Source organism: Lithobates pipiens, unplaced genomic scaffold, assembly GCF_037356315.1.
Source record: "Lithobates pipiens isolate NorthernLeopardFrog02 unplaced genomic scaffold, aLitPip1_a1.2 Scaffold_8, whole genome shotgun sequence".
In the NCBI taxonomy this organism is placed as follows: domain Eukaryota; kingdom Metazoa; phylum Chordata; class Amphibia; order Anura; family Ranidae; genus Lithobates; species Lithobates pipiens.
In genome coordinates this window covers 592,677,079-592,689,401 of record NW_027507903.1, presented here as the reverse complement: position 1 = coordinate 592,689,401, position 12,323 = coordinate 592,677,079, and the positions used below count along the sequence as shown (strand labels likewise).

The window sequence follows — 12,323 nt, the reverse complement described above, 5'->3', positions numbered from 1 at the left end:
ATTGGGCTGTCTCTGAGCTGGATTGGGCTGTCTCTGAGCTGGATTGGGCTGTCTCTGAGCTGGATTGGGCTGTCTCTGAGCTGGATTGGGCTGTCTCTGAACTGGATTGGGCTGTCTCTGAACTGGATTGGGCTGTCTCTGAACTGGATTGGGATGTCTCTGAACTGGATTGGGATGTCTCTGAACTGGATTGGGATGTCTCTGAACTGGATTGGGATGTCTCTGAACTGGATTGGGCTGTCTCTGAACTGGATTGGGCTGTCTCTGAACTGGATTGGGCTGTCTCTGAACTGGATTGGGCTGTCTCTGAACTGGATTGGGCTGTCTCTGAACTGGATTGGGATGTCTCTGAACTGGATTGGGCTGTCTCTGAACTGGATTGGGCTGTCTCTGAACTGGATTGGGCTGTCTCTGAACTGGATTGGGCTGTCTCTGAACTGGATTGGGCTGTCTCTTTGCTGAATATATGGGGCATGTTTATTTGCTGAATAAAAGGAGAATGTCTCTTGCTGGATATATGGAGCATGTCTCTTTGGGTTTGCATAGCCATGACATTCTGCTGACGTATATAGTCGTGCAGCAGTCGGCAAGCAGTTAAATCTGTGGTTATTCAACCACAGTGTGTCAATTGTCAATTGGGCCTGTCTCTTTGCTGGTTATGGGCCTGTCCCTGCGGGTGATGGGCCCGTTTCTGCTGGCTATGGGCCTGTCTTTGTTGGATATGGATCTGTCTCTTTATGGATATGGGGCTGTCTCTTGAGTGATAAGGGACAATTTCTTTGCTGGATATGGGCCTGTCTCTGATGGATTTTGGGCTCTCTCTTTGCTGGAAATGGGGCTGTCTATATTTACTTCATATGGAGCTGTCCCTTTACTGGATATGGGGCTGTCTGTATGTTTTCTGGATATGGGACTGTCACGTACCTAGCGATGAGCCTGGAATGCAGTGGGAGACCTCTCTTGCATCCCTGACTCGCGGCCCCTGATAGAGGAAACAGGAGGCACAGGAGACCAAGGTAGCACGAGTGCCTGGCAGGATCAACAGGCGGAAGATGGATCAAGAACCTCCAGGGAGCTGTAACTGGATCAGCAGGTCTTAGCACCAGAAGACAGGAACCAGCAGGAACCAGGGATCACACAGAAGCAGGTAAGTTGCATGGGAGGTAGTGCTCAAGGAGGGTCAGGCAAGCCGGGTCAAACCAGACGGTCAGTACAGGAACAAGTGTAGCAGACAGGGACGGAGTCACAAAGCAGGCCGGGTTGGTAACAGGCAGGCACGGATGGACCAGAGGATGAGACAGATGCGGAGTTGTGGACAAGCCGAAGGTCAGAGGCAGGCAGCAGGCAGGGAAGGTCACAGGTCAAGCCAGGTAAACACAAGGTAAGATCAGGTCAATAGATAAGGCACAGGAACGCTGTAGATCAGGCAGCACTTGTCTGAGGTGAGAGCAGTGTTTAAATAGCCCGACCTGGTACCGATAACCGTGCACGCATGCTAACGCACGCTCCCACACATGCGCCTAGATGTCTGCTAGTGCGCACAGGCAGGTGAAGGACCACTGTTCCCAGCCAGCCTTTCCTGGCAGACTGTCTGTCTCTTTACTGGATATGGGGCTGTCTGTCTCTTTGCTGGATATGCATGCCTCCCAACCATCCTGGATTCGCCAGGACCGTCCTGGGATTGCAAGTAAATTCCAGGGTTCCTGCGAATCCGACTGAAGTCTGACAGCCAGTGCTGGAATGCACGGCTCCAATATTGCATGCATCTCACAGGGGCACCGCCCCCGTACCTCCTGTGCTCTAGCCAATCACCAGGGAAGCTCCCCTGCACCTTTTCCTCCTGCAGGGAGCCAACCCCACCTTCCCGTGGAGCAGAAATAGTGAATGCAGGCTCCAGGCTGGCACGGTTCCCTTGTTAAAGGGGGCTTCCAGACTCCGATAAGCCCCCTGCCTGCAAAGGCCCTTGTCCCCATCAATATGAGAACAAGCTGCTTTAGGGTGGGGGCACAAAGACCCCCCCTGCCCTGAAGCACACCCCCATGTTGAGGGCATGTGTCCTGGTATGGTCCAGGAGGGGGGTGCTCAGTTTCTCCCTCCCCCTTTCTTGACCTGCAGGGTTGCATACTCAGATAAGGATCTGGTATGGATTTTGGGGGGGTCCCATGACGTTTTTTTTTTTTTTTTTATTGTGGCGTGGGGTTCCCCCTTCAAGATTCATACCAGACTTAAAGGGCCTGGTATTGTCAAATGAAAGTTGGATCCCGCTCATTGCAGTCGCATTGAAGTCGGACATGAAGTCATAGGGCAAAGTCGGATCGGAAGTCGTCTGACTTCCATGTCAGAGCAGTGTGAACTAGGCCTTAGGTAAAATTAAACAACGCGTTGAGCTTCTGGAAAGAAGTATTAAATCCACTTGTGAAAAATAAAAATACAACAAATATATTGATGGTGCAATCAATCAAATCCTTCTGCATTGCCTAAGTAATCCTATATGGCAATATACAATAGTCTCAGTGCTGTCCAAACAATATCCAGTAGTGTGGAATAAATGACAGGTATGAACATGTACATCTCCTGGTGATGAGGTCACGTGATTGGTGACGATACGCGTAGGGAGTGACGTCATGGACCAGAAAGAAGAGTAGCAGCAAGTGCAAATTCTGGATGCCTTTATCTTGGATGCATCATACAAGATACTGTCACAAAGCTACTGGTGTGAGCCCACAGGCAAGGCAAGCAGGTGACATAGAAACCTCCAGGGTGTGGAATCTAAGGGTCAGCCGGTATTCTGCCAGGGACCCCTCACAAGATTTTGGACTTAGCTGCGTGCAGACCCCCAGGTTCACCCTGCTCGCGAGGAGAGTACCAGAAGACACTGTCAGACACGGATGGAAGGAGGGAGCAAAAGGAGATCCGGATAGCAAGCCAAGGTCAGGGCAAGCAGCAGACAATGTAATCAGGAGAACTAGCTGAGTCGGTACACAAAAGATCAGAAATCATGTTAGGAAGGCACTCAGGAAGTGTTGCTCAAGCAACCATAAACTGGTCTGAGTGGAATTTAAATAGAGAGGCGCATGGGAGGCTGGACAGGAAGTAGCATGAAGGAAAGATATATTAAGCATCAGGTGAAGCCGGCGACACCCATAGCTGCTAAGTGCAGCAAGAGCTGAACACAAGCTTGTGGAACCACAGATGCCAGCCAACCTACAGCAGTAAAAGGTAAGACACAGATACATGTTTGTGAGTATAATTTTATGCTATTAAAGAGATTCATTTTTACATACTACACTATGGTGTCTTGCATTTGGTGTTGAGCTCTGTCTGCAGAAATTCCCAGAAACATCACAACCTTAACCTGTGTAAAACAGAGAGAGAGAGAGAGAGAGGACACAGCTGAGATATATAAGAAGGGAAAAGTCTATAGCACCATCCCAGGATGGCCCCACATACATGATCACTCCTGAAGTTGGGGACAATGCGTGTTTAGATCTATTGGATGGGTTTATGAATGATTTATGGGTCCATCTTACATTCAATTGCATGGTGGTGCACTGGAAGTTTTTATGTGGATTTGCAGCACTGAGATTGAGGATTCAATTGCCAGCAGTAATTGCACATAACACCTATTTTTGGTAAAGGTTGAAACTGTTTTGAAAAATATTACAGTATGTTAGTGTGTGGACTATTTCTTTGTGCGGACAATATAGTTTTTGGCACTAAAGCACTAGATTAACCACTTCAGCCCCGGACCAATAAACACCTTAACCACTTTCAGACCGGACCAATTTGCTGGTCAAAGACCAGACCACTTTTTGCGATTCGGCACTGCGTCGCTTTAACTGACAATTGCGCGGTCGTGCGACGTGGCTCCCAAACAAAATTGACGTCCTTTTTTCCCACAAATAGAGCTTTCTTTTGGTGGTATTTGATCACCCCTGCGGTTTTTATTTTTTGCGCTATAAACAAAAATAGAGCGACAATTTTGAAAAAAATTTTTTTACTTTTTGTTATAATAAATATCCCCCAAAAATATATAAAAAAACATTTTTTTCCCTCAATTTAGGCCGATACGTATTCTTCTACATATTTTTGGTAAAAAAAATCGCAATAAGCGATTATTGATTGGTTTGCGCAAAAGTTATAGCGTTTACAAAATAGGGATAGTTTTATAGCATTTTTATTAATAATTTTTTATTATTTTTTTTTTTTTACTAGTAATGGCGGCGATCTGCGATTTTTATTGTGACTGCGACATCGGACATTTTTGACACATTTTTGGGACCATTGTCATTTATACAGTAATCACTGCTATATAAATGCAGTGATTCCTGTGTAAATGACACTGGCAGTGAAAGGGTTAACCAGTGGGTGGCAGTGTAGGGGTTAAGTGTTCCTAGGGGTGTGTTACTAACTGTGGGGGGGGTTGGGCTTTCATTTAGTGTACACTGATCTCTGCTCCAATCACATGGAGCAGAGATCAGCGTCACTAGTTGCTAGGCAGAATGGAAAAATGTTGTTTATACAGCATTTCCTCCATTCGGCCGCTCCGTGAGACGATTGCGGGGATGCCCGCGGCGATCGAGTCCGCGGGTCCCGCGACCGGACTCACGGGGGTCCCGACCAGCGCGGGAGCGCGCTGCCGGCGGCGCGCTCCCGATGGCAGGGCGGCATCGAATATTGGACGTACATGTACGCCAATATGCCTGCCCGTGCCATTCTGTCGACGTACATCGTCGTGCGCTGGTCGGGAAGTGGTTAAGGACCAGAGGTCTTTTTCCAATTTCGCACTGCGCTGCTTTAACTGGTAATTGCGTGGTCATGCAATATTGCACCCAAACGAAATTTGCGTCCTTTTCTTCCCACAAATAGAGCTTTCTTTTGATGGTATTTGATTGCCTCTGCGATTTTTATTTTTTGCGATATAAATGGAAAAAGAGCGAAAATTTTGAAAAAAAAAGATATTTTCTTCTTTTTGTTATAAGAAAAATCGAATAAACTAAATTTTAGTCATACATTGAGGGCAAAATTTATTCAGCCACATGTCTTTAGTAAAAAAAATGTCAATAAGCGTATATTTTTTGGTTTGCACAAAAGTTATAGCGTCTACAAACTAGAGTACATTTTCTGGAATTTACACAGCTTTTAATTTATGACTGCCTATCTCATTTCTTGAGGTGCTAAAATGGCAGGGCAGTACAAACCCCCCCCCCCCCCCCAAATGACCCCATTTTGGAAAGTAGACACCCCAAGGAAATTGCTGATGGGTATGTTGAGCCCATTGAATATTTATTTTTTTGGTCCTAAGGGATTGAATAATGACAAAAAAAAAAAAAATTACAAAAAGTTGTCACTAAATGATATATTGCTCACACATGCCATGGGCATATGTGAAATGACACCCCAAAATACATTCTGCTGCTTCTCCTGAGTACAGGGATACCACATGTGTGGGACTTTTTGGGAGCCTAGTCGCGTACGGGACCCCGGAATCCAAGCACCGCCTTCAGGATTTCTAAGGGCATACATTTTTTTATTTTACTCCTCACTACCTATCACAGTTTTGAAGGCCATAAAATGCCAAGATGGCACAAAACCCCCCCAAATGACCCCATTTTGGAAAGTAGACACCCCAAGCTATTTGCTGAGGGCCATGTTGAGACCATTGAATATTAATTTTTTTTTTGTCCCAAGGGATTGAATAATGACAAAAAAAATAAAAAATCACTAAATGATATATTGCTCACACATGCCATGGTTATATGTGGAATTGCACCCCAAAATATATTCCATCACTTCTCCCGAGTATGGGGATACCACATGTGTGGGACTTTTTGGGAGTCTAGTCGCGCACGGCACCCCGAAAACCAATCACCACCTTCAGGATTTCTAAGGGTGTAAATTTTTGATTTTACTCCTCACTACCTATCACAGTTTCGAAGGCCATAAAATGCCAAAATAGCACAAAACCCCCCAAAATGACCCCATTTTGGAAAGTAGACACCCCAAGCTATTTACTGAGAGGCATGTTGAGTCCATGGAATATTTTATATTTTGCCACAAGTTGCGGGAATATTACAAACTTTTTTTTTTTTGCACAAAGTTGTCACTAAATGATATATTGCTCACACATGCTATGGGCATAAGTCAAATTACACCCCAAAATAAATTCTGCTGCTTCTCCCGAGTACGGGGATACCACATGTGGGGGACTTTTTGGGAGCCTAGCCACGTACGGGCCCCCGAAAACCAAGCACTGCCTTCCGGATTTAAATATAAAATGCTACCAAAAAAACTGTTAGCGATCGCAGGGATCAGGCCTGACTCTGCGATCGCTGCAGTTATGTGTTTAGTGTTTTGTAAGTGACAGTGATCGATCGATACTGCACTTGGGTGGGCTGGGCAGAGGGGCAAAACGCAGGTGCTAGCAGGTATCTGGGCTGATCCCGCTAACAATGCGTTTTTTTGGAACCCTAAACTGCTGGGGACGCTAGTATAGATCTGATCAGATCAGATATTGATCTGTTCAGATTCTATACCACTACGGGAGGTTTATGCTTTGCGCGTGGGTGTTAGCGGTACTGGCACTAACCTAGCGCTGCCTGGAGCGACGCAGACCCTGACCCTAAAACCTAATTGATATCACCCGCCGGGTGATCAGGGGGTTAAACCTTTATTGGGTAATAAATGGTGGGTGCCCTGATGCTATAAAAAACAAACTAACCAGAGTCACCCGTAACACTTATACGGTGATCAGTGGTGAAAGGGTTAACTAGGGGCAATCAGGGGGTTCAAATTTTTTAGGTAGTATATGGGGGTCCCTGGCGCTATATAAAAACCTGACGGGGAACCTAAATAACTAACTGGCTAACCAGCGTCACCAGTGACACTTATACTGAGATCGCTGGTGAAAGGGTTAACTAGGGGCAATTGGGTAGTATATGGGGGTACCTAGCGCTATAAAAACCTGGCGGTGAACCTAAAAAAATAACTAGCTACCTAGCGACACTAATGCAGCGATCAGAAAAATGATCGCTTAGTGACACTGGCAAAAGGGGGTGAAAGGGTTAACTAGCGGCAATCAGGGGGTTAAAACCATAATTGGGTAGTATATCGGGGTACCTAGCGCTATAAAAACCTGGCGGTGAACCTAAAAAAATAACTAGCTACCTAGTGACACTAGCGACACTAATGCAGCGATCAGAAAAAGGATCGCTTAGTGACACTGGCAAAAGGGGGTGAAAGGGTTAACTAGCAGCAATCAGGGGGTTAAAACCATTATTGGGTAGTATATCGGGGTACCTAGCGCTATAAAAACCTGGCGGTGAACCTAAAAAAATAACTAGCTACCTAGCGACACTAGCGACACTGATGCAGCGATCAGAAAAATGATCGCTTAGTGACACTGGCAAAAGGGGGTGAAAGGGTTAACTAGCGGCAATCAGGGGGTTAAAACCATTATTGGGTAGTATATCGGGGTACCTAGCGCTATAAAAACCTGGCGGTGAACCTAAAAAAATAACTAGCTACCTAGCGACAGTAGCGACACTAATGCAGCGATCAGAAAAACGATCGCTTAGTGACACTGGCAAAAGGGGGTGAAAGGGTTAACTAGTGGCAATCGGGGGTTAAAACCATTATTGGGTAGTATATCGGGGTACCTAGCGATATAAAAACCTGGCGGTGAACCTAAAAAAATAACTAGCTACCTAGCGACACATGCAGCGATCAGAAAAATGATCGCTTAGTGACACTGGCAAAAGGGGGTGAAAGGGTTAACTCTAGGGGCAATCAGGGGGTTAAATCTTTATTGGGGGGTGATAGGGGGCTACCCTGGACCTAACACTAACTGTCCTGACAGTTTTTACTGTCACAACTGACACTGAATGCAGTGATCAGTAAAGAAATGATCACTGCAATCAGTGACACTGTGACTGGGGGGGGGGGGCGATCGGGGGGGGGGGGGGGGTTTGTGTGCCTGTGTGTACCTACATGTCAGTGTAGTGTTGGTGCACACTTACTTTGTGTCTTCTCCTCGTAGTCCGGTCAAAAAGACCGCCCCGAGGAGAATGACATCACTTCCTCCTTCCTGTGTAAACAATACACAGTGGGAGGAAGCTTCTCATTGGCCAGGAGCGATCCAGAGGGGGTGGCTGAAAACCAACGGCCATCCCCTCATCACGGAACGCTCCCGGAGGGAAACGGACCGCCGTATCCAGCGGGAGGGGGTCCGATCGGACCCCCACCCGCTGGAAGGCAGGCACGTACATGTACGTGCTTGTGCCTGCCTGTGCCATTGTGTTGACGTACATTGGCAATACGGCGGTCCTTAAGTGGTTAAAGTACGTGTCATTTTTTTACACACTACTGGACATCCCGTTTGGACAGCATTGTGACGATTGTATATTGCCATATAGGAATACTTAGGCAATGCTATAAATCACAAGGATTTGATTGATTTCACAATCACTATATTTGTTGTATTTTTATTTTTCATAAGTGGATTTAATATTTGTATCCAGCAGCACAACACATTGTTTAATTTTACCTAGTAACATTCTTTTATGTCTTTATTAGGGCTCATTTACGTTTGCTTCGGCTTCAACACACATAGGGCTAGTTTACACTTGCTTCAAAACAAGGCTTTGGACAGGCTTTAACGCTCTCTGAATACCAGCCAAAGCTCCTGTCACTAAATAAAATGGTTAGCTTAGAGTCCTGTTTACACCTTGCTTTTGTTTTGCTTTGCTTCAAAAATTATACCCAATGCAACTTTAGTGGTTCTTCAAAGCGCCTTCAAAACCTCCATAGAAGTCTAGGGCAAAGCTCTCTTGAAGCCGCACTGAAGCCCCACCGAAGCCCAATTGATGCCCCACCAAAGCCTCATCGAAACCCCATCAAAGCCTCATCAAAGCACCAATAAAAATAAGGTGAATATAGGACTGTAAGCTAACCATTTTATTTAGTGACATGGGCTTTGACTGGCATTCAGAGAGCTTTACCAAAGCGTGTCCAAAGCCATGTTTTGAAGCAAGTGTAAACTAGCCCTTAACATAAACATGGAGGCATACACAAACCAGTCATGTGTGATCTAGTGATGGGGAGATCTGTACAGGAGATGTGTGTATTCTAGTGATTATTTAACAAATCAGCAGATAAAGATACTCCCAGCGCTTAAATCATCCCAGCACCATAGTTGTGGTGTCAGGATGATTGAAGCACATTATTACTATTATTACATTGTAATATAGAATGAAATCATTCAACTCACCAGAATAAGTGGGACCCCTGAGCGTGTCACCTGCCACCAGATACCATCAGGTGCCCCCAGCAGAGTCCGTCCTTGCATCAGGTGACCCCAGCAGAGCCCCTCCTTACAAGCTAATGTCCCCAACAGAGCCCCTCCTTACATCCAGGGTCCCCAGTGAAGCCCCTCCTTACATCAGGTGTCCCCAGCAGAACCCCTCCTTACATCAGGCCTCCCCAGCGGAGCCCCTCCTTACATCAGGCCTCCCCAGCGGAGCCCCTCCTTACATCAGGCCTCCCCAGCGGAGCCCCTCCTTACATCAGGCCTCCCCAGCGGAGCCCCTCCTTACATCAGGCCTCCCCAGCGGAGCCCCTCCTTACATCAGGCCTCCCCAGCGGAGCCCCTCCTTACATCAGGCCTCCCCAGCGGAGCCCCTCCTTACATCAGGCCTCCCCAGCGGAGCCCCTCCTTACATCAGGCGTCCCCAGCGGAGCCCCTCCTTACATCAGGCGTCCCCAGCGGAGCCCCTCCTTACATCAGGCGTCCCCAGCGGAGCCCCTCCTTACATCAGGCGTCCCCAGCGGAGCCCCTCCTTACATCAGGCGTCCCCAGCGGAGCCCCTCCTTACATCAGGCGTCCCCAGCGGAGCCCCTCCTTACATCAGGCGTCCCCAGCGGAGCCCCTCCTTACATCAGGCGTCCCCAGCGGAGCCCCTCCTTACATCAGGCGTCCCCAGCGGAGCCCCTCCTTACATCCAGTGTCCCCAGTGTTGGGGGAGATCTGTACAGGAGATGTGTGTGTTCTAGTGATTTTTTTTTCTCTCTTTCTTAGTTATCTCTACAGGAGACCAGTGGAGGGTACAGCCTTTGTACTTTTTGGAGTAAAAAGTGATTATTCTGACAAGAGTATAACAGATTCTTTACAAAAGATTCAGGTATTGCTTTCTATATTAAATTCAAAATATATAAAAATAATGCAATAAACCTTTTGAAGTTTAATTCATTATTCAGAAGAATGAATGGTCACTAAAATACCACATGCACATTTTACTTCACCTATTATGGTTGCTGATTTTCAGATGAGTGGGAAAATTAAGAATGTCATCTGATTTCTTTTAAAGACCTAGTGCAGACAAATTTAGTGAAAGTGTCTTGCATGCATTCTAAAACTGGCGTAGCGTGTGTCAAATTTAAGTATTTAGCACTACCCCATATTGGTCGCTGACTGTTTAATGGCTATTTGCCAAACAGTACAGAGTTCACCAGTAACCCATACAACAGTCCATTCGCACTTGCTCCAATAAGCAGTCTAGGGGCTGTGATGGGATATTTACTCCTGAGGCTTCTGAGGACCTGCTAGAGCAGCTATATGGTCCGCGGGCTGCTTAGTAGATGCAGTCCTGCATCTCTGGAACCCTCCTGGGGAAAAGGAATCCTGCTCTTCAGTGTCTCAGATTATTTATCTCCATTCCAGACCCTTATTGGACTCTCCTCTCCAGGGATTGGCTAGAGCCTGATAAATATTTAGGCTGGTTTTTGCCTAGACAGGTACATGAATTTGGTGCAGGCTGTGTCACTTTTGGACCCTAATCCATTAAAAACTGGTCTTCTTCCTGAATCTAATTATGAAGTCATTATAGTTGTGTTCCAAAAAAAGGTGAAGACTCTCTTTTATCGGACTCATATCGGCCTATATTGCTGCTAATGAATGTAAAAATTGGTAAAATTGGTAAATTTTTTTTTTTAATCAATAGTTTTTATTAAAGTTTAAATTTTTATCAAGACAAATGACAGAAATTATGACTAAATAACAGATCAGTTACAGTATTTAGATACATAGATAATAGTATCCAAAAATAATAAAAAATATAATATAAAGAAAACCATATTAATATATCTCAATTATAATCGGGATAATAAAGATAACGATCAGGAGGTTATTAATACATCCATTGTGGAGACAATACACAAAAGTAATATAAATATTATCTTCATATATTTATATACTGCCAATTTAAGTAATTCAAAGATGATGAACATAAATATATTCCCGAACACCCCTATGGGTGCTAAACTGTGTTCAGGACAGTAATAGTAACCTGTCATTTAATAGATACAAAACAAAGATTAAAATATTAGAGCGGGGTAAGTAAGTTTTTAATTCAAGTTATCTAGGAACAAAGAACTCGTGCAATGTTTTGGGGACTAGCCCATTTTAACCATGGCTGCCATATTTTATGAGTATGTTCTTTTTTGTGAGGCCGAAGAGCTAGAATTGATTCATAAATGTAATGAGTTTGAGTCTAATCTATCACTTCTTTTATGGAAGGAGGATCAGGATTTTTCCAGTTCCTCGTTATACTAATCCTGGCTGACAGCAAAATATGTGTAAACACATTTCTAAACTGGATAGGATATCGATCAAGATCAATGGATAATAGAGCCAGTGAGGGATTTGGAGGAATGACTGTTTTGGTAATTTCAGACATAACTTGAAAGATTTGTTCCCAATACTTCCCAAGTTTAGGGCATGTCCAAAATGTATGCAACATATCACCTTTTTTGCCGCACAATCTCCAACATTTGTCGTCAAATGTGCAGTTGAATTTAGATATTTTCTCAGGAGTAAGATACCAGCGTTGAGTCAATTTAATGGATACTTCCCATAATGTAGAGCAGCATGTGGCTTTATATGTGGTGTTACAAGCTTTTTCCCATTGGTCAACTGTATAGGTGTATCCTAAGTTTTCTTCCCATCTAATTAAAGGGATAGTCTTTGTAAACACACTTTTTTGTTGAAGAAGATTATAGAAAAGAGAGATCCCTTTTTGTTGATGTATGGGGATCTTAAGGAAAGACCAAGCCGATTGGGGAACATTATAGGTCCATGATGGGAGGTTGGAAATGCAATTCTTAGTTCGGATGTGGAGGAATAAATCTGAATTTGGCAACTGAAATTTCTTTTGAAGTGTAGGAAATGGTGTGATCACCCCATTACCAAATAGATCAGATAGATATTTAATTCCCTTCTCTATCCATGGTGTAAATGAGGTTGTCTTCATGAAATTATGTAGAGTATT

At 44.9% G+C, this 12,323-nt stretch overlaps 1 protein-coding gene across 3 annotated transcripts in view; it reads left to right on the top strand.

Annotated features, from left to right (window-relative positions):
• LOC143961241 (complement C3-like) overlaps positions 1-12,323 on the top strand; it is a 649,911-nt gene that overhangs the window by 79,108 nt on the left and 558,480 nt on the right. For all 3 annotated transcript variants that reach the window (XM_077470478.1, XM_077470476.1, XM_077470477.1), the window contains one exon: positions 10,076-10,178. In XM_077470478.1, the coding sequence (XP_077326604.1) occupies positions 10,076-10,178 (103 nt within the window). The remainder of the gene's footprint in view (positions 1-10,075; positions 10,179-12,323) is intronic.